The 21,461-nt window shown below is 45.0% G+C and overlaps 1 protein-coding gene across 2 annotated transcripts in view; it reads right to left on the reverse strand.

Annotated features, from left to right (window-relative positions):
- Positions 1 to 21,461, reverse strand: part of ptprna (protein tyrosine phosphatase receptor type Na) — a 271,076-nt gene that overhangs the window by 65,745 nt on the left and 183,870 nt on the right. For both annotated transcript variants that reach the window (XM_072260998.1, XM_072260997.1), the window contains exon 12: positions 1,604 to 1,816. In XM_072260998.1, the coding sequence (XP_072117099.1) occupies positions 1,604 to 1,816 (213 nt within the window). The remainder of the gene's footprint in view (positions 1 to 1,603; positions 1,817 to 21,461) is intronic.

Here is a 21,461-nt window from a genome sequence, read left to right on the forward strand (position 1 = left end):
GGGTTGATGTTATGTTGGAGTGGAGAGTGACATTGGAGGGTTAGAGGGTAATTTGGAGGGTAGATATGTTGGAGTGGACGAGTGACATTGGAGGGGTAGAGGGTAATTTGGAGGGTTGATGTTATGTTGAAGTGGAGAGTGACATTGGAGGGGTAGAGAGTAATTTGGAAAGTGGATGTTATGTTGGAGTGGTTGAGTGATGTTGGAGGGATGGAGGGAATTAGGAGGGTGGATGTTATGTTGAGGGGGACGAGTGACATTGGAGGGGTAGAGGGTAATTTGGAGGGTGGATGTTATGTTGCAGGGGATGAGTGATGTTGGAGGGATAGAGGGTAATTTGGAGGGTTGATGTTATGTTGGAGTGGAGAATGACACTGGAGGGGTAGAGGGTAATTTGGAGGGTGGATGTTATGTTGGAGTGGTTGAGTGATGTTGGAGGGGTAGAGGGTAATTTGGAGGGTTGATGTTATGTTGGAGTGGAGAATGACATTGGAGGGGTACAGGATAATTTGGAGGGTTGATGTTATGTTGGAGTGGAGAGTGACATTGGAGGGGTAGAGGGTAATTTGGAAAGTGGATGTTATGTTGCAGGGGATGAGTGATGTTGGAGGGATGGAGGGAATTAGGAGGGTGGATGTTATGTTGCAGGGGATGAGTGACACTGGAGGGATAGAGGGTAATTTGGAGGGTGGATGTTATGTTGAGGGGACGAGTGACATTGGAGGGGTAGAGGGTAATTTGGAGGGTGGATGTTATGTTGAGGGGGACGAGTGACATTGGAGGGGTAGAGGGTAATTTGGAGGGTTGATGTTATGTTGGAGTGGAGAATGACATTGGAGGGGTAGAGGGTAATTTGGAGGGTTGATGCTATGTTGGAGTGGAGAGTGACATTGGAGGGGTAGAGGGTAATTTGGAAAGTGGATGTTATGTTGGAGTGGTTGAGTGATGTTGGAGGGATGGAGGGAATTAGGAGGGTGGATGTTATGTTGGAGTGGTTGAGTGATGTTGGAGGGATGGAGGGAATTAGGAGGGTGGATGTTATGTTGAGAGGGACGAGTGACATTGGAGGGGTAGAGGGTAATTTGAAGGGTTGATGTTATGTTGGAGTGGTTGAGTGACGTTGGAGGGGTAGAGGGTAATTTGGAGGGTTGATGTTATGTTGAGGGGGATGAGTGACATTGGAGGGGTAGAGGGTAATTTGGAGGGTTGAAGTTATGTTGGATTGGAGAGTGACATTGGAGGGGTAGAGGGTAATTTGGAGGGTTGATGTTATGTTGAGGGGGACGAGTGACATTGGAGGGGTAGAGGGTAATTTGGAGGGTGGATGTTATGTTGGAGTGGTTGAGTGATGTTGGAGGGATGGAGGGTAATTTGGAGGGTGGATGTTATGTTGGAGTGGTTGAGTGATGTTGGAGGGGTAGAGGGTAATTAGGAGGGTGGATGTTATGTTGGAGTGGTTGAGTGATGTTGGAGGGATGGAGGGAATTTGGAGGGTGGATGTTATGTTGCAGGGGATGAGTGCTATCGGGGGGATGGAGATGGTGGAGACTGCACTGTATATCTGATATTTGAGGACAAATTTCAATCACGCCAGGGGTAGTACCTGATATTCCAGAGAGGTGTCCGTTGCTCCCTCTCTGCCCATCCCGGCCAATTTCCCCTTCTGATGCCGCTTGGCATTCTGCCGCAGGCAGAAGATGACAGCTCCAGCGATCAGAATCCCCGCGATGCAGGCCACGGCAATGAACGTCAGCAGCAGGAATCGGAAGGTGTCGCTGTGCCTCGCTGGCTTCGGCAGCAGGTGAAAGGCATTCCTCTGTGAAAACAGACAGGCCCGAAAGTGGTGAGTGGCAGGAACTGACTGCTATTTGAGCTGCACCATGCGATACAGTCCCCAGGGTCTGAACTAGAATGGGGAGCGAAAGGGAGAGCCTCACAACACTAGATTTCATCAGCAGCAGCCCGGTGTCACCTTGACCTCTCACCTCCCGGCCTCTCCCCTCCCCCATCGGCCTGAATCCACTCGTCATGGCAACACAGTGTAACAGTTAGCCTAACGCTACCACAGCACCAGCAATCCGGGTTCGACACCCACTGCTGTCTGTACGTTCTCCCTGTCACTGTGTGGGTTTCCTCTCCCTTTCCAAAGCTTCACGGGTTAGTAGGTTCACTGGGGTGCCACGGAGCATAGCGGTTAGTGTGACAGTACTACAGCTCGGGCGTCAGAGTTCAGAGTACAACTCCAGCACCATCTGTAAGGAGTTTGTACATTCTCCCTGTGACTGCATGGGTTTTCTCGGGGTGCCCGCTGGACTGGGAGGGCCTGTCCTGTGCTGTATGTCTCTAAGTAAAAAATAACTGGGCTGCGTAGGCTCGTGGGGCTGGAAGGGCCTACTACAGTCTGCAGCTCCAAATAAACAAAACCTTGTTCCTTCCAGAGGCCTGGAGATAGGTGTGTGTATGTATGTATGTGTGTGTGTGTGTGTGTGTGTGTGTGTGTGTGTGAGAGAGAGAAAGAGAGAGTGTGCCTCTGTGTGTGTGTGAGAGGGAGAGTGTGCCTGTGTGTGTGTGTGTGTGTGTGTGTGTGTGTGTGTGTGTGGTGGGAATGGGAGGGAGAAAAGGGGGCTTGTTTTGTTGCTGTTCTGATGAAGATTGTGGGCACGCTATGTGGGCACCGGAACGTGAGGCGACACTAGTGCTGCCCAGCACACCATTAGGTTGTGTGCCAGCAGGCCGAAGGACAGGTTCTATCCTGTTATAATTCTTCAATCAGATATAAGATATAGGAGCAGAATTGGGCCATTTGACCCATAGATCCTGAAGATGAAAGATTAGCTTTATTTGTCACACGTACGCCGATAGCGACAATGACAACACAGTCTGAGGATTGTGCTGGGGGCAGCCTGCAAATATCGTCACGCTTCCGTTGCCAACATAACATGCGTATAGCTGACTAACCCTGACTTGTACATCTTTGAAATGTGGGAGGAAACTGGGACGGTCAGAGGAAGCCCAGGAGTCACAGTGAGAATCTACAATCACCCGAGACACAGTGGCAGGAATTGAACACCGATCTTACAGCTAGTGCTAAAGAGCATTACTGTGCTAGCATTTGATCTTCCCTCTCAACCCCATTCTCCTCCCCGTAAGCTTTGACACTCTTACAATTCAAGAACCTATTAAATTCTGCTTTAAATTTATATATAGGCATCCATTAGTCTCGTGAGACCATGGATTTGTGCCTTGGAAGGTTTCCAGGGCGCAGGCCTGGGCAAGGTCGTATGGAAGACCAGCAGTTGCCCAAGCTGCAAGTCTCCCCTCTCCACGCCACCGATGTTGTCCAAGGGAAGGGCACTAGGACCCATACAGCTTGGCACCAGTGTCGTCGCAGAGCAATGTGTGGTTAAGTGCCTCGCTCAAGGACACAACACTCTCGAACTAGTGACCTTCAGATCACTAGACTGATGCCTTAACCACTTGCCCACGCGCCAACACAAAAATATACCCATTGATTTGTCCTGTACAGCCATCTGTGGCACTGAATTCCACAGATTCACCACCCTCTGGCGAAAGAAATTCCTCCTCATCTCTGTTCTAAAGGGAAATCCTTGTATTCTGAGGTTGTGCCCTCTGGTCCTAGGCTCCCCCACTATAGCAAACATCCATTCCGCATCCACTTTATCCATGCTTTTCAATAATTGATAGGTTTCAATGAAATCCACCCCCCCATTCTTCTAAACGCCCATGAGCACAGGCCAACAGCTATCAAATGCTCCTCATACCCCTTTCATTCCCAAATGGCTGAGGAACTGGTGTAGGGGGCAGGGTTTCAGATTTCAGGATCATTGGGACCTCTTCTGGGGCAGGTGGGACCTGTACAAGAGAGACGGGTTACACTTGAACCACAGGGGGACCAATATCCTTTCAGGGAGGTTTGTTAGTGCTATTGGGGAGGCTTTAAACTAGATTTGCAGGGGGATGGGAACCAGAGTGCCAGAGCTGACAGCGTGGCTGGGGTGAAAATAAATGATGTTGAAAGTTTAAGCAAATCCGCTGTTAGAAAGGTTGTGAGTGGTGGTAAAAATCTTCTGAGGTGTATATATTTCAATGCTAGGAGTATTGCGGGGAAGGCAGACGAGTTGAGGGCATGAGGGCATGGATTGACACGTGGAATTATGATGTTGTAGCAATTAGTGAAACTTGGCTACAGGAGGGGCAGGACTGGCAGCTTAATATTCCAGGGTTCCGATGTTTCAGATGTGATCGAGGCAGAGGAATGAAAGGTGGGGGAGTAGCATTGCTTGTTAGAGAAAATATTACAGCAGTGCTCAGGCAGGACAGATTAGAGGGCTTGTCTACTGAGTACTTATGGGTGGAGCTGAGAAACAGGAAAGGTATGGCCACATTAGTGGGATTGTATTACAGACCACCCAATAGTCAACGAGACTTGGAAGAGCAAATCTGCAGAGAGATAGCAGGCAACTGCAGGAAACATAAAGTTGTGGTGGTAGGGGATTTTAATTTTCCATACATTGATTGGGACTCCCATACTGTTAAGGGTCTAGATGGTTTAGAGTTTGTAAAATGTGTTCAGGAAAGTTTTCTAAATCAATATATAGAGGGACCAACTAGAGGGGATGCAATATTGGATCTCCTGTTAGGTAACGAATTAGGGCAAGTGACAGAAGTCTGTGTAGGGGAGCACTTTGGTTCCAGTGATCATAACACCATTAGTTTCAATTTGATCATGGACAAGGATAGATCTGGTCCTAGGGTTGAGGTTCTGAACTGGAAGAAGGCCAAATTTGAAGAAATGAGAAAGGATCTAAGAAGCGTGGATTGGGACAGGTTGTTCTCTGGCAAAGATGTGATTGATAGGTGGGAAGCCTTCAAAGGGGAAATTTTGAGAGTGCAGAGTTTGTATGTTCCTGTCAGGATTAAAGGCAAATTGAATAGGAATAAGGAACCTTGGTTCTCAAGGGATATTGCAACTCTGATAAAGAAGAAGAGGGAGTTGTATGAAATGTATAGGAAACGGGGTAAATCAGGTGCTTGAGGAGTATAAGAAGCGCAAGAAAATACTTAAGAAAGAAATCAGGAGGGCAAAAAGAAGACATGGGGTTGCCTTGGCAGTCAAAGTGAAGGATAATCCAAAGAGCTTTTACAAGTATATTAAGAGCAAAAGGATTGTAAGGGATAAAATTGGTCCTCTTGAAGATCAGAGTGGTCGGCTTTGTGTGGAACCAAAGGAAATGGGGGAGATCTTAAATAGGTTTTTTGCACCTGTATTTACTAAGGAAGCTGGCATGAAATCTATCGAATTGAGGGAATCAAGTAGTGAGACCATGGAAACTGTACAGATTGAAAAGGAGGAGGTGCTTGCTGTCTTGAGGAAAATTAAAGTGGATAAATCCCTGGGACCTGATAGGGTGTTCCCTCGGACCTTGAAGGAGACTAGTGTTGAAATTGCGGGGGCCCTGACAGAAATATTTAAAATGTCGCTGTCTACGGGTGAAAAGCCGGAGGATTGGAGACTGGCTCATGTTGTTCCGTTGTTTAAAAAAGGATTGAAAAGTAATTCGGGAAATTATAGGCCGGTGAGTTTAATGTCAGTAGTATGTAAGTTATTGGAGGGAGTACTAAGAGACAGAATCTACAAGCATTTAGATAGACAGGGGCTTATTAGGGAGAGTCAACATGGCTTTGTGCGTGGTAGGTCATGTTTGACCAATCTGTTGGAGTTTTTCAAGGAGGTTACCAGGGAAGTGGATGAAGGGAAGGCAGTGGATATTGTCTACATGGACTTCAGTAAGGCCTTTGACAAGGTCCTGCATGGGAGGTTAGTTAGGAAAATTCAGTCGCTAGGTATACATGGAGAGGTGGTAAATTGGATTAGACATTGGCTCGATGGAAGAAGCCAGAGAGTGGTGGTAGAGAATTGCTTCTCTGAGTGGAGGCCTGTGACTAGTGGTGTGCCACAGGGATCAGTGCTGGGTCCATTGTTATTTGTCATCTATATCAATGATCTGGATGATAATGTGGTAAATTGGATCAGCAAGTTTGCTGATGATACAAAGATTGGAGGTGTAGTAGACAGTGAGGAAGGTTTTCAGAGCCTGCAGAGGGACTTGGACCAGCTGGAAAAATGGGCTGAAAAATGGCAGATGGAGTTTAATACTGACAAGTGTGAAGTATTGCACGTTGGAAGGACAAACCAACGTAGAACATACAGGGTTAATGGTAAGGCACCGAGGAGTGCAGTGGAACAGAGGGATCTGGGAATACAGATACAAAATTCCCTAAAAGTGTTGTCACAGGTAGATAGGGTTGTAAAGAGAGCTTTTGGTACATTGGCCTTTATTGATCGAAGTATTGGGTATAAGAGCTGGAATGTTATGATGAAGTTGTATAAGGCATTGGTGAGGCCGAATCTGGAGTATTGTGTTCAGTTTTGGTCACCAAATTACAGGAAGGATATAAATAAGGTTGAAAGAGTGCAGAGAAGGTTTACAAGTGTGTTGTGGGACTTGAGAAACTCAGTTACAGAGAAAGGTTGAATAGGTTAGGACTTTATTCCCTGGAGCGTAGAAGAATGAGGGGAGATTTGATAGAGGTATATAAAATTATGATGGGTATAGACAGAGTGAATGCAAGCAGGTTTTTTCCACTGAGGCAAGGGGAGAAAAAAACCAGAGGACATGGGTTAAGGGTGAGGGGGGAAAAGTTTAAAGGGAACATTAAGGGGGGCTTCTTCACACAGAGAGTGGTGGGAGTATGGAATGAGCTGCCAGACGAGGTGGTAAATGCCGGTTCTTTTTTAACATTTAAGAATAAATTGGACAGATACATGGATGGGAGGTGCATGGAGGGATATGGTCCGTGTGCAGGTCAGTGGGACGAGGCAGAAAATGGTTCGGCACAGCCAAGAAGGGCCAAAGGGCCTGTTTCTGTGCTGTAGTTTCTATGGTTCTATGGTTCTAAAACCATTCTTATGAACCTCCTCTGGACTCTCTCCAGTGCCAGCACATCCTTTGTTAGATATGGAGCCCAAAGCTGCTCACAGTATTCTAAATGTGGCCTGACTAGTGCCTTATACATTGCATTCATTAAATTTTTGAGATATTTCCCTCCTTCCAGTGAAGGTGCTCCCACACTGACGTTGGGGAGGGAGTTCCAAACTTAGACTCTGCAAAGTTGAAGCAGAGGCAATATTCCGTGTTCCCAGAATGAGGAGGGAAACCAGCAGATGGCAGTGTAACCTTGCACTTGCTGCTCGTGTCATACTTAGCAGCAGAGATTGGAAGAATCTCTGAGGCTCTCTGTCCCTCTGCCATCGGATTTCTGAACCAGCTGCGAACACCACCTCACCATTCCTCTTTTGCACTATTTGTTTATTGTGACTTAGAGTAACCTTTGTCTTGTGCTGTACCTATGCCACAAAAGAACATATTTCATGACGTATCTCAGTGATAATACACCTGATTCTGCCAGAAACAGGCCACTTGGCCCCAGTGGTCTGTACTGTATTGGTATTTATCCTGTTCCGCCCAAACCTCATCTTATAATATCAACATACTGTAACCTTTTCTTTTAAACATAGCACACAGAACACTACGGAACAGCACAGGCCTTTCAGTCCACGATTAAAAGATCAAAAGATTAATGTGCCAACTTTTTAACCTAGTGTACAATCAATCTAACCCTTTCCTCCAACATAGCCCTCCATTTCTCTATAATCCATGTGTCTATCTAGAAGTTTCCTTAATTCCTTCAATGTACCAGCCTCTACCACCAGCCCTGGCACTGCATTCCATATACCCACCACTCTCAACGTTTCAGGGGTTTCTTGCCCTCCAGTGTCAGATTTCGGAATGGTCCATGAACACTAACTGCCTCACTATTCTCGCTCTCTTTTTACACGACTTACTTAATTTTTATATTTCTTATTGTATTTTTATGTCTTGCAACGTGCTGCTGCTGCAAAACAAATTGCGCAATTGTTCGTGATAATAATCAGATTGTGATTCAGAGGCTGTGCTGTACTGTTCCCTGTTCTATTTCCATCATCTTCAGCACTTTGCTCTTGGGATATTTTGTTCCAATCTTAACCACTCTGTAACAGCATCCCTCTGCTAATTATTGCATTTGACAGGGTGGTGAGGAACGCTTTTGGCACGCTGGCCTTCATCAGTCAGAGTGCTGGAGTACAGAGGTTGGGATGTTCCTTTGCAGTTACACAAGCTGTTGGTGAGGATGCATTTAGAATACTGTGTTCATTGTTGGTCACCCCACCATAGGAAAGGTGCTATTAAGCTAGAAATAAAGTGCAGAGGAGATTTATTTATGCTAATTTGTATTATTTAGAGATATAACATGGAAACAGGACACCAGCCCAACAAGCTCACGCTGCCCAGTTTACCTACTGGCCCGAACGTCTTTGCAATGTGGTGGAAGCCAGAGCAGCTGAAGGAAAGCCATGCAGTCACGGGGAGAACGTATAAGCTCATTACAAACAACAGCAGAATGAAACCCAGGTCCAGGTCGCCGGCACTGTATAGTGCTGCACTACCATGCTGTTCTTTATAAGGACAGTGCCGCGACTCGAGGCACTGAGTTATGGGGTGAGGCTGGAGCAGAGGAGACTGAGAAATGATCTTATAGAGGTGCATAAAACCACGAAGGGCATAGATAGAGCTGAATGCACAGAGTCTTTTCCCCCAGGGCTGGGGAATGTGGAACTAGAGGGCATAAGTTTAAGGTGAAAGGGGAAAGATTTAATAGGAACCTGAGGGGCAGCTTTTTCACCCCGAACGTGGTCAGCATATAGAAAAATCTGCCAGAAGAAGTGGTTACAGCAGGTACATTAACATTTTAAAGGCACTTAGACAGGTACATGGATTGGGAAGATTTAGAGGGATATAGGCCAAACACAGGCAAATGGAACTACTTTCGATGGGTATCTTGGTTGGCATGGATGAGTTGTGCTGAGGAGCCTATTTCTCTGCTATATAACTTTATGACTATAAATGTGCTTGTCTATTAACTTGTACCAGGAAGTTCAAAGTTGAAAGTAAATTTACTATCAAAGTATGTATAGGTCACTATATGGTATACTGAGATTCATTTTTCTGCAGGCAATTACCGTAGATCAATGAGAACAAAGACAATTTGTTTGTACCTATGAATTTATTTATGCTATTAATTTGTCTGATTTGTTAGAAACAGCTTATACACCGAGATAAGTAACTTAGATAAGTAACTTAACCATAGATCTTGCTCACAGATGGAATGCTACTATTGCCTCCTGCTATTTCACTCACACCTTGCCATTACCAAAGCTGATGCTTTCCTCTATAAATCCATAGCTATTTCTTGACAGATTCCTTCTCCAGTTCCTTAGGATGAAAGAGTAACAAACACAAAATGCTGGAGGAACTCAGCATCTATGGAGGGGGATAAACAGTCGATGTTTCGGGCTGAGTCCCTTCGTCATGACCGGAAGAGAGGGGAGCAGAAGGCCATAAGACCTTAAGACTTAGGAGCAGAATTAAGCTATTAGCCCATCGGGTCTGCTCTGCCATTCAAACATGGCCAATCCTTTTTTTCTATCTCCTCCTCAACCCCAGTTCCCAGCCTTCTCCCCTTAACCTTTGATACCATGTCCAATCAAGAACCTATCAATCTCTGCCTTAAATACACCCAATGATCTGGCCTCCACAGCTGCGTGTGGCAACAAATTCCACAAATTCTCCACCCTTTGGCTAAAGAAATTTCTCCACATCTCTGTTTTGAAAGGGCGTCCATCTATCCTGAGGCTGTGCCCTCTTGTCCTAGACTCTCCCACCATGGGAAACATCCTTTCCACAACTACTCTGTCTAGGGCTTTCAACATGCAAAAGGTTTCAATGATTCCCCCCCCCACCCCCCACATCCTTCTGAATTCCAGTGACTACAGACCCAGAGCCATAAAACGTTTCTCTTATGATAACCCTTTCACTCCTAGGCCATAGTAAGAAGTGGGGAAGGGGGGGGAAGTAAAAGCTGACAGGTGATAGGTGAAACCGAGTGAGAGGGAAGGTAGGTGGGTGGGAGAGGAGGAAATGAAGTGAGAAGCTGGGAGGTGATAAGTGGAAGAGGTAAAGTGTTGAAGAAGGAGGAATCTGATAGGAGAGGACCATGGACCAATGGAGAAAGGGATGGAGGAGGGGAACCAAAGGGAGGTGATGAGCAAGAGAGAAGAGAAGGGTTAAGAGTGGACCCAGAATTGGGAATGATAGAAGAGAGAAGGGGAAGAGGAGTCAGAAATTACCGGAAGTTAGAGTTCATGCCATCAACCTGGGAGTGGTCTCATCATGGTAGTAGAGAAATTCATAGACAGACATATGGAAATGGGAATGGGAAGTATCTTTAGTATGGAACCCTTGTTTTCTAATTTTCCGGGCCCCAGTTTGGTGGGCAGCACTAGCCAAGTCAGCAAGATGTGGGTTCTTACTCCTTGCCAGTCAGTCGAGTATAGAATTCAGGCAGACGCTCTCAGTGTGGTACTACGGCAGTGTCACAGTGCCGAAGGGGCTGTCCACCGGGGGGGGGGGGGGGCTGGTGCTGAATCGAGGCTGCATCCTGATCTCCCATAAACCCTTCTATTTCCAGGAGATGTTTTGGCTCCTGGAGTCAATCAACACTTTCTGCCATAATCACATTACCTTTTCTAGAGCCGTGCTATCTGCAAATTGGTTACTGCATAAGCTGCCGAGTTGTGGACACAGCTCAGCACATCACAGAAATCAGACTCCAGTCCATGGACTCTGCCTACACTTCTCGGTACCTCAGTAAAGCATCCAGCATAATCAAAGACCCCACCCACCCCAAAATTTTTCTCTTTTCCCCTTGCCCATCGGGTTGAAGATACAAAAGCCTGAAAACATGCATCACCAGCTTCAAGGACGCTTCTTTCCCCCTGAAATAAGACTATTGAACAGTCCCCTACTGCAATAAAATGGTCTCTTAACCTCATAATCTACCTCATCATGATCTTTTACTTATTATCTACCTGCATGCACTTTCTATTTAACTACAACACTTTATTATGCATTCTGCTGTTTTCCCTTGTACTACCTCAATTCACTGTATAATGAATTGATTTGTATGAACAAAATGCAAGACAAGCTTTTCAATGTATCTTGCTACATGTGAAAACAGTGGAGGTTAGCTTTATTTGTAACATGTGCATCAAAACATACAGTGAAATGCATTGTTTGCGTCGGGGACATGCTGGGAGCAGCATGCAAAGGTCACCACATTTCTAGCACCATGGTAGCATATTCAGACTTACTAATCCCAACCAACAGGTCTTTAAGATTTGGGAGGGAAACCACATGGTCACAGGCAGAATGTACAAACTCCTTACAGTACTGGGCACTGAACCCTGGTCTGACAGCTGGCATGTTGTAAAGCGCTGTGTTAACCACGATCCCACTGTGCTACCCAATGAAGCAATACACCAGTGCTTTTCCTATGTACAACAGTGACTGTACTGTACAACCTGCAAATGATTCGGAGGCAACAGGAGTCCCCAGATTACTCAGAGTCTTCTCTCACCACTCCCCTTTCCTCTCTATACTGGCCATCTCACATCTCCACACTCAGGCTATCGACCTGAAATGTGTACAATTCCTTTCCTCCCCAGGGGACCTGCTGAGTTCCTCCAGCAGATTGTTGGTTGGCCCCCATTCCACCATCTGCAGTCTCTCTTTTCTAATTGAGACACAGCGTGGAAATAGGCTCTTCTGGCCCTTTCTGCCCAGCAACACCCGATTTAACTCTAGACCAATCACAGGACAACTTACAATGACCAATTAACCTACCAACTGGCACATCTTTGGCCGATGGGAGGAAGCGAGCACCAGAGGAAATTTTTGCCGTCAGAGGGAGAACATACCATCTCCTTACAAGCAGTGGCAGGAATTGAACCCAGGTTGCTGGTACTGAAAAGCATTGTGCTAACCACTATGGTACTGTGCGTCTCTTGTGTCTCTTTGAAGACACTTGTATAAAGGTACTTTATCAAATAATATAACAACCATTTCTAGTTGATTAAAACATCCACCTTCTGCCTCCAATACAATCAGAGTACCCTTGCCTGTAGAGCACACACCCATAAATTATTTTATTGTGGTCACGTGTACCAAGAGCATTGCATTTGGAAGAATATATTCCTGTAGGGATGGGGATTAAAAAAAGGTTTTCATGATGGAAAATTGTGAATAGGACAATTCTGTTCAGGATGGTGCCGAGCTGCGATCTCCGTTGAGGTTGTGGCTCAGTGTTGATTGCTTTCTTTATTTGCTGGTTCATAGTTTTGGGGACTGAGTAGTGATTTAGGGGTCAGGTTAGGGTTTAGGGAAGGGGATGTGGGGCAATTAGAGGTCAGGCTGGAGTCTAGGCCTCCACTCTGTGTTTAAAGCCCTGCAACATGAACGTGGGATGAAGGACATCTGTGGTCAGATGCTGGGCCAACAGACCAGTGAGGATGAGAGCTGGTAGTCCCCCCAGGTCACTGAATCATCAGCAGGTTCCAGAATCAGAGTTTCATGTTGGCTGGAGGCACGAGCGATGGTGACCCTCTAGGTACGTGAGTTGGTGAGAACTAGTATCTGGGGTCCCAGTCAGTGACGAGTCTGGCATTAAGGCCTGGAGTTCAGAGTCCTCATCCCTCATTATCAGCAAGTCCTAAGTTGATACAAAAAAGCAAAGCTTGAAGGTCCATCAAAAGTCCAGAAGTTGAGGTCTGATGGCACATTCCTGAGTCTGCTGTGAGCCCACTGGGGAAGGTGAAGTCAATGTCTGCAAATCCACGAGCCCACTGGGGAAGGTGAAGCTGATACCTGCAAATTCGCGAGCCCACTGGGGAAGGTGAAGCCAATGTCTGCATATCCGCGAGCCCACTGGGGAAGGTGAAGCTGATATCTGCATATCCGCGAGCCCACTGGGGAAGGTGAAGTCAATGTCTGCAAATCCACAAGCCCACTGGGGAAGGTGAAGCTGATACCTGCAAATCCGCGAGCCCACTGGGGAAGGTGAAGCCAATGTCTGCATATCCGCGAGCCCACTGGGGAAGGTGAAGCTGATATCTGCATATCCGCGAGCCCACTGGGGAAGGTGAAGTCAATGTCTGCAAATCCACAAGCCCACTGGGGAAGGTGAAGCTGATATCTGCATATCCGCGAGCCCACTGGGGAAGGTGAAGCTGATATCTGCATATCCGCGAGCCCACTGGGGAAGGTGAAGCCACTGTCTGCATATCCGCGAGCCCACTGGGGAAGGTGAAGTCAATGTCTGCATATCCGCGAGCCCACTGGGGAAGGTGAAGCTGATATCTGCATATCCGCGAGCCCACTGGGGAAGGTGAAGCTGATATCTGCATATCCGCGAGCCCACTGGGGAAGGTGAAGTCAATGTCTGCAAATCCACAAGCCCACTGGGGAAGGTGAAGCTGATATCTGCATATCCGCGAGCCCACTGGGGAAGGTGAAGCCACTGTCTGCATATCCGCGAGCCCACTGGGGAAGGTGAAGTCAATGTCTGCATATCCGCGAGCCCACGGGGGAAGGTGAAGTCAATGTCTGCATATCCGCGAGCCCACTGGAGGCTGGTATCTGGAGATGGCCTGTTGTGCGGTTGTAGAATTATGTGTGCATGTGGTGGGTGAGTAGATGGGAGGGGCTTGCTTTGCTGTTGTTTTTGTCTCATTCTGTTCTGTTTTGTTGTGTGCAGTTCTGCCAAGCATTGGTAACAAGCTATGTTGGTGCTGGAGTGCACAGTGACACTTGTGGGCTGCACACCACACATTGCCAGTGTGTTGGTTGTTAATGAAAATGATGCATTTCACTGTATCCTTCGATATACATGTGGTAAATAAATGAATCTGAATCTGAATGACAATCTAGGACAGTTTTCTAGGAAGGCAACCCTTCTCTAATGTGGAGGTACATAACCCTGTATATCAAAGTACTGTGGAGCACTCCAGGATGTCCTGAGTGCACAAGAAAAATCACAGAGAGTCACAGAGTCAAGCATCATGGAAAAAGGCTTTTCGACCCAACTGTCCGTGCCAAGCGCCGTATCTTTCTCAGCTACTCCCATTTGCCTGCATCTGACCCACAACCTATCAAATGTCCTTTAAACATTATGATGTACCCACCTCTATCACTTCCTCATTTCATACGCCCTCCATCCTCTGTGTGAAAAACACACACAAAATGCTGGGGGACCTCAAAAGTTGAGGAGGCAATATTGGAGGGGAATAAACTGTCGATGTTTCAGGCAGAGACCCTTCATCAGGTCAGGATCCTGGCCCGAAATGTTGAGTGTTTATTTCAGTCCATAGATGCTGCCTGACCTGCAGATTTCCTCCAGCATTTTATGCATGTTGCTCTTGATTTCCAGCATCTGCAGAGTGCCTTGTGTCTCTGTGTGAAACACTGGCCTATCAAGTACATTTGAAATCTTTCCCCTCTCATCCTAAATCTATGCCCGTAGACTTCTCCACCCGCGGAATAAGACTGTGATCATCCCCCTTATCCATTTATAAATCCCTACAAGGTCACCACTCAAGCTCCTTTGCTCCAGAGAAAACAGACCCAGTCTTTTCCAGAGTGACACACAAAGTGCTGAGGGATCTCAGCAGCTCAGGCTGTATCTACAGAAATGAGTAAACAGTCAACATTTTGGGCTGAGACCCTTCTTCAGGATTGGAAGGCAAGAGGAAATATGCCAAAATAAAAAGTTTGTGGTGGGGAAGGAGGATTAGCAAGAAGGTGATAGGTGAAGGCAGGTAGGTGGGAAAGGTGAAGGACTGGAGAAAACGATGGGAGAAAGGAAGGAGAAACGATGGGAGGAGCACCAGGGGGATGTGATAGGTGTTGTGTAATTAATGTTTCAGTAATAGTTGAGTAATATTACAAACATATTGTTTGATTAGCATTCGTTGTTGGTTGAATAATTCAGTATGGGTTATGTGCAAAAGTTTGTGTATTGCATACATTATTTAAGATTTAAGATTCATTTATTATCAAAGAATGTATAAATTATACAATTTTGAGATTTGTTTGCTCACAGGTAGCCACAAAGCAAGAAACCAGAAAGAACCCAATTAAAGAAAAAAAAGAATAAAAATAAAAATAAAAGACCAACACCCGATGTGCAAGAGAAAAAATAAATATATGAAAATATCACACCACCACGTCATTTATGTGCATCTCGCAAAAATAAAGTTAGACTTCATTCTGGACTCCCTTGTTTTTCTTCCGATTAGTTTTATGCTTGGAGTTACAAAACGTAGCAGTGGTGACGAGGAAGCTTTAAATGAACTGGAGACGACTACTTACCTATTGAAGCACAGTGAGATGTTCGAGTTAAAAGAAGCACAGGGAGAAACAATTGAGTAAAAAATAATAGCACAGCAAGTGTTCTTCGGTAGGGTTAGACATGGTCGAGTTTAAAAAAAGGCAGAAAGTGGACAATTGATGGGTTCATAAACAAAGAGTACTGGGTGGCATAAATAATAAATATAAAAGTAGAAATGGCTGGCTACATCGGAAAGATGGACGTGCTCAATTGCACAAGAGATAACTGGCTGCTGTATTTGGAACAAATTGAGCAGTATTTTAAGACAAATGTAATAGCTGATGAAAAATGAGTGCTAATTTTGCTGAGTGCAGTGGACTTAAAGGCATGCAGTTAACTAAACCAGCCAAAATAAGCTTTGCTGTTATTGTGAAAGTAATGCAGGAACGTTTAGAACCAAAACCATTGCTGATTGCAGAACACTTTAAGTTTTATAAGCAGAATCAAAAGGAAGGGAAGTGCATTTCAGTGTATGTGGCTGAATTGAACAGATTGTCTGAGCATTGTCAGTTCAGTAATGAGTGTAATGATGCACTGAGAGATCGTTTAGTTTGTGGAATCTTACAAGAAAGAATTCAAACATGGCTCTTAACACATTTAAAAGAGTAGCTGAAATTGCTGTATCGATGGAAACAGCAGACAGAGACAAAATTGAGTTGCAGTCAGGAATGAAAGTGAGTGTGAACAAAACTGTGATGTCTAAATAGAAACCAGCCTGGTCAAACAAATTGTGTTACTGTTGTGTCAGGGGCTCACATACACCAGACAAATGCAGGTTTAAAGGCAAGACGTGGAGAAAATTCAACAAAGTAGAACACATATAAAAAGCATGTTGGGCAGACAAAAATAAATGGACTGCACATGGAAAAGAAACAGATAAAAATGTCAAGCTGCAGTTTCAAAATGAGCACTAGTCAGCATGCTGCTGATGAAAAAAATGATAATGATGAGGGTGAACAACAGGAATTCTGCAGATGCTGGAAATTCAAGCAACACACATCAAAGTTGCTGGTGAACGCAGCAGGCCAGGCAGCATCTCTAGGAAGAGGTGCAGTCGACGTTTCAGGCCGAGACCCTTCGTCAGGACTAACTGAAGGAAGACTGAGTAAGGGATTTGAAAGTTGGAGGGGGAGGGGGAGATCCAAAATCATCATGAGGGTGACACAGGACCAGATACCCTTAAGATTTACCGTGTGAAAACTAACAATAGACAAGCGATATGGCTTCCACTACAGGAGAATGTCAAATTATTTAAAATGGAATTGGACACTGGCTCAGCTGTTTCAGTCATTCCACAAAATGAGTTTGACCGGCATTTCAAAGATAAAACTGAAGCCTTCAAATATTCAACTAAGAACTTACAGTGGAGAAAAGATAACATCTGTGGGAATGACATTCACAACAATGAAATATAACAACCATGACAAAAGCACAAGAGTCAGCATTGTGGGGTCATGATTGGCTGAGACAACTACAACTTGATTGGAGATCCATCCACTATTTGCATCCTACATCCCATGCAAAAGGGTCAACTGAAAGAGAATTAAGAAAGGTACTGGATTATGCCACAGCAGTATTCAGGGATGGCACTGGAATACTCAAGCATATCAAGGATAAAAGAGTATTAAATGAAATGCACTCCATTGGGAGTGCAAAGTCCACAGGGGTCCTTATACCATCCATGAAAATATAGCCTGTGAGCTAGATCACATGGAGGCTGAAGGTATTCTTTCCAATGTTAAGTGGAGCCTATGGGCAACACCAGTGGTCCATGAATGGGTCTGTCAGGCTCTGTGGTGCTCAAAGCCTTGTGTGGTGGCCTGGGATAGATCAGCAGATCAAGCAACTAGCCATGTACTGTTCGCGATGCCAGCATGTCCAGAAGATGCCAACAGCAGCACCCCTCCATCCTGGGGAATGGCCGGCATTGCCCTGGCAAAGGATTCATATAGAATTTGTCAGACCATTCATGTGCACAGATTTCTTAGTAGTAGCGGATGCAGCTACAAAGTGTGCAGAAGTGACCCCAATAGCCTCTACTACAGCCTCACACACTGTTGATGTGTTGAGGACAGAGTCTAAAGAACGCACTGCAAGCAATGTCTGCAGTACACACGACACTGACGCTGAATCAGAAGCTCGATAATTTTCTCCTTGCATATTGCAATGCTACACACTCCACATTCAACAACTCACACACTATGCTGCTCCCGAGCCATTCATGCTTGAATCTCCTCAAACCCAATCTCAGACGAAGTGTGCAGGACAAACAGCTGAGACAAATTGAGGGCTCCTCAAACAAGGAGTTTCAATGTTTCACTCCGGACAAGCAGTCCTGGTGAAGGACGACAGAGGTGACCAAAAGTGGGTACTTGGAAAGATTAAGGACAGAAATGGACCACTATCCTACACGGTGGAGTCTGCACCTGATGTCAACTAGAGACAATACATTGATCAGTTGATGAGAGTAGAGACAATTGTTAGAGAAGAAAGGAGACCAGATCTGTCAGAACCACTTCCTGCAGTCTCAGAGTCAACTCCTACAATCACTACAGAGGAGGTCCCTGAACCTGCGATTGTTTCACAGTCACAAGTCTCACCTGCCAAGCAGAGTGACCCCTGTAGTCAGGAAAGACTTTATCCCACAAGAGTAGGAAAGCCTCCACTGCGATTAAACCTTTAGGCTTATATGGGACAATTTAACATTTACTATGCCATGGATGTCTATATGGTAGTTCTATTATATAGTATACTGTATATACGTATATATACATTGAGATGCATTCTATGTGATTTGCCATTTATAATTAAGCAGGGAGGAATGTTGTGTTTTTAATATTTCAGTAATAGTTGAGAAATATTGTAAATATATTGTTTGAATAAGCATTTTTGTTGTTTAGATAATTCATTATAGTTATATGTAAATGTATGTGAACGGCCTACGTCATCACACCACCACATCACAGCGCGTATTTTGCTTAAACTAAAAACACAGTTAGACTTCTATTCTGAACTCCCTTATTTTTCTTCCAATTAGTTTTAAGTTTTCAGAGTTACAAAACATAACAATAGACAGGTGAGGAGAAGAGGTGAGTCAGACTGGAAATAGAAGAAGAGGAAAGGGGAGGCAAATTTTCAATTGTTAAGAGAAATTTACATTCATGCCACCAACTTGGCGGCTACCCAGATTGAATATGAGGTTTTTGCTCCTCCATCATGAGAGTCACCTAATCATGGCAAAAGAGGCCATGGACCAACATGTTAGAATGGGAATGGGGATAGGAATTACAGTAGCTGATCACCGGGAAATTCTGTTCTTGATGGATGGAGCTGAGATGCTTGACAAAGCGGTCCCCTATTATGTTTTGTGACTCCAAAACATAAAACTAATTGAAAGAAAAACACAGGAGCCAAGGATAATTCATGTACATTTATTTTTACTACAGTGAGGCGCTCACATATGATGTGGTGACTCAATATTGTATGCCATTCACGTATTTTTACATACAACCCATAATGAATTATATGAAAAGCAAAAACTGCTTAACCAAACAATATATTTACAATATTCTTTGATTATAACTGAAATAGTAAAGCAGTGCCCCAATTTATGTCAGGTTTCATCAATGTAGAGAAGACCACATCAGGAGCATCAGATACGGTAGATGATCCCAACAGATTTGCAGGTGAAGTGTTGCCGCAGCTGGAAAGACTGTTTGGGGCCCTGAATGGAGGAGAGGGAGGAATTAAGTGGGCAGATGTAGCACTTTGGTCGCTTTCAGGGGTATGTGCCAGGAGGGAGATTAGTGGGGAGGGACGAATGGACAAGAGGATCATGGAGCGAGCGATCCCTGCAGAAAGCAGAGAGTGGAGGGTGGGAGGGGGAGTGGGGAAGGTAAAGATGTGTTTGGTGGTAAGATCCTGTTGAAGATGATGAAGGTTGTAGAGAATGATGTGTTGAATGCGGAGACTCATGGGGTGGTAGGTGAGGACCCCCACCCCAGCCTTTTCCAGACTCAAACCCTCCTGTCCATGTAACATACTTGTGAGCATTAGCTGCACCTTCTCTAGTTTCATCCCATCCTTCCTATCGCATGGTAACCAGATCTGCACACTATATTCCAGGTGCAGTCTCACCAATATCTCATGTAGCTATAATATGACCTCCCAACTCTTCTATTCTAGCTAGGGTATAGTGTCATAGAGTCATAAAACACTAGAACACAGAAGCAGGCCCTTCAACCCATCTAGTCCATGCTGAACTACTATTCTATCTAATCTCATCGGCATGCTTCTGTAATTACATGGATGGGATTACCCTCCCATCCATGTAATTATCCAAACTTCTCTTGAATGTTGAAATAGAACCCACATTCACCACTTCTGCTGGCAGCCCATCCCACACTCTCACCACCCTATCAGTGAAGAGTTTCTCCTCAGGTTCCCTTTAAATATTTCAACTTTCATCCTGAACTGATGACCTCCAGATCTAGACTCACCCAACCTCCATGGAAAAAGCCTGCTTGCATTTACCCTATCTATACCCCTCATAATTTTGTATACCTCTAACTCCTACACTCCAAAAATAATATTGGGACTGCTACTTTTCATAGTTTGTCAGTGATTTGGGTAATGGAATTGGCGGCTTTGTAGCAAAGTTTGCAGATGGTACGAAGATAGGTGGATGGGTAGGTAGTGCTGAGAAAGCAATGCAATTGCAGCAGGACTTATAGACAAATTGGGAGAATGGGCAAAAAAAGTGGCAGATGGAATACAGTGTTGGGAAATGTATGACAATGCATATTTGGTAAAAGGAACAATAGTGCGGACTATTATCTAAATGGGGAGAAGGTTCAAACTTTAGAAGTGCAGAGGGACTTAGGAGTCCTTGCGCAAGACTCCCAGAAGGTTAATTTACAGGTTGAATCTGCGGTGAAGAAGGCAAATGCAATGTTGGCATTTATTTTAAGGGGAATAGAATATAAAACCAAGGAGATAATGCCGAGGCTTCATGAGACACTAGTCTGGCTGCACTTAGAGTATTGTCAACAGTTTTGGGCCCCAAATCTCAGAAAGGATGTGTTGTTAGGACAGAGCCCAGAGGAGGCTCACAAGATTATTCCTGGAATGAAGGGGTTAACATATAAGGAGTGTTTGGCAGTATTGGGCCTGTACTCACTAGAATTTAGAAGAATCTGTGGGTATCTTATTGAAACCTACCGAATGTTGAATGGACAAGATAAGGTGGATATAAAGAGAATGCTTCCTGTGGTGGGGGTACCCAGAATTAGAGGGGCGACCTTTTAGAAAAGAGGTAAGAAGGAATATTTTTGGCCAGAGAGTAGTGAATCTGTGGAATACTCTGCCACAGACTGCAGTGGAGGCCAAGTCCGTGAGTATATTTAAGGCAGAAGTTGATCGTTTCCTGATTGGTCAGGGCATCAAAGGATATGGTGAGAAGGCAGCTGTATGGGGTTGAGTGGGATCAGATATCAGCCATGATGGAAAGGTACAGCAGATCTGGTGGGCTGAATGGCCTAATTCTGCTCCTACGTCTTATGGTCTTGTGGTCTAATGAAGTCCTAACCTATTCAACCTCTACCTAATACTCAGGTCCTCAAATCCTGGCAACATCCTTGTAAATTTTCTCTGCATCCTTTCAACATTATTGATATATTTCCTATACGTATATGACCAGAACAACACAATAATCCAGGTTTGACCTCACTAATGTTTTATACAATTTCAACATAGCATCCCAACTCTTGTCCTCAGTACTTTGATTTATGAAGGACAATGTGCCAAAAGCTCTCCTTATGATCCTATCTATGCTCCAGGATTCACGGTAGCATTGTGATTAGTGCAATCACTTTAGACAATAGACAATAGGTGCAGGAGTAGGCCATTCAGCCCTTCGAGCCAGCACCGCCATTCACTGTGATCATGGCTGATCATCCAATATCAGTATCCAGTTCCTACCTTACCCCCATAACCTTTGATTCCGCTATCTTTAAGAGCTCTATCCATCTCTTTCTTGAAAGCATCCAGAGACTTGG

Source organism: Mobula birostris, chromosome 6, assembly GCF_030028105.1.
Source record: "Mobula birostris isolate sMobBir1 chromosome 6, sMobBir1.hap1, whole genome shotgun sequence".
Lineage (NCBI taxonomy): Eukaryota > Metazoa > Chordata > Chondrichthyes > Myliobatiformes > Myliobatidae > Mobula > Mobula birostris.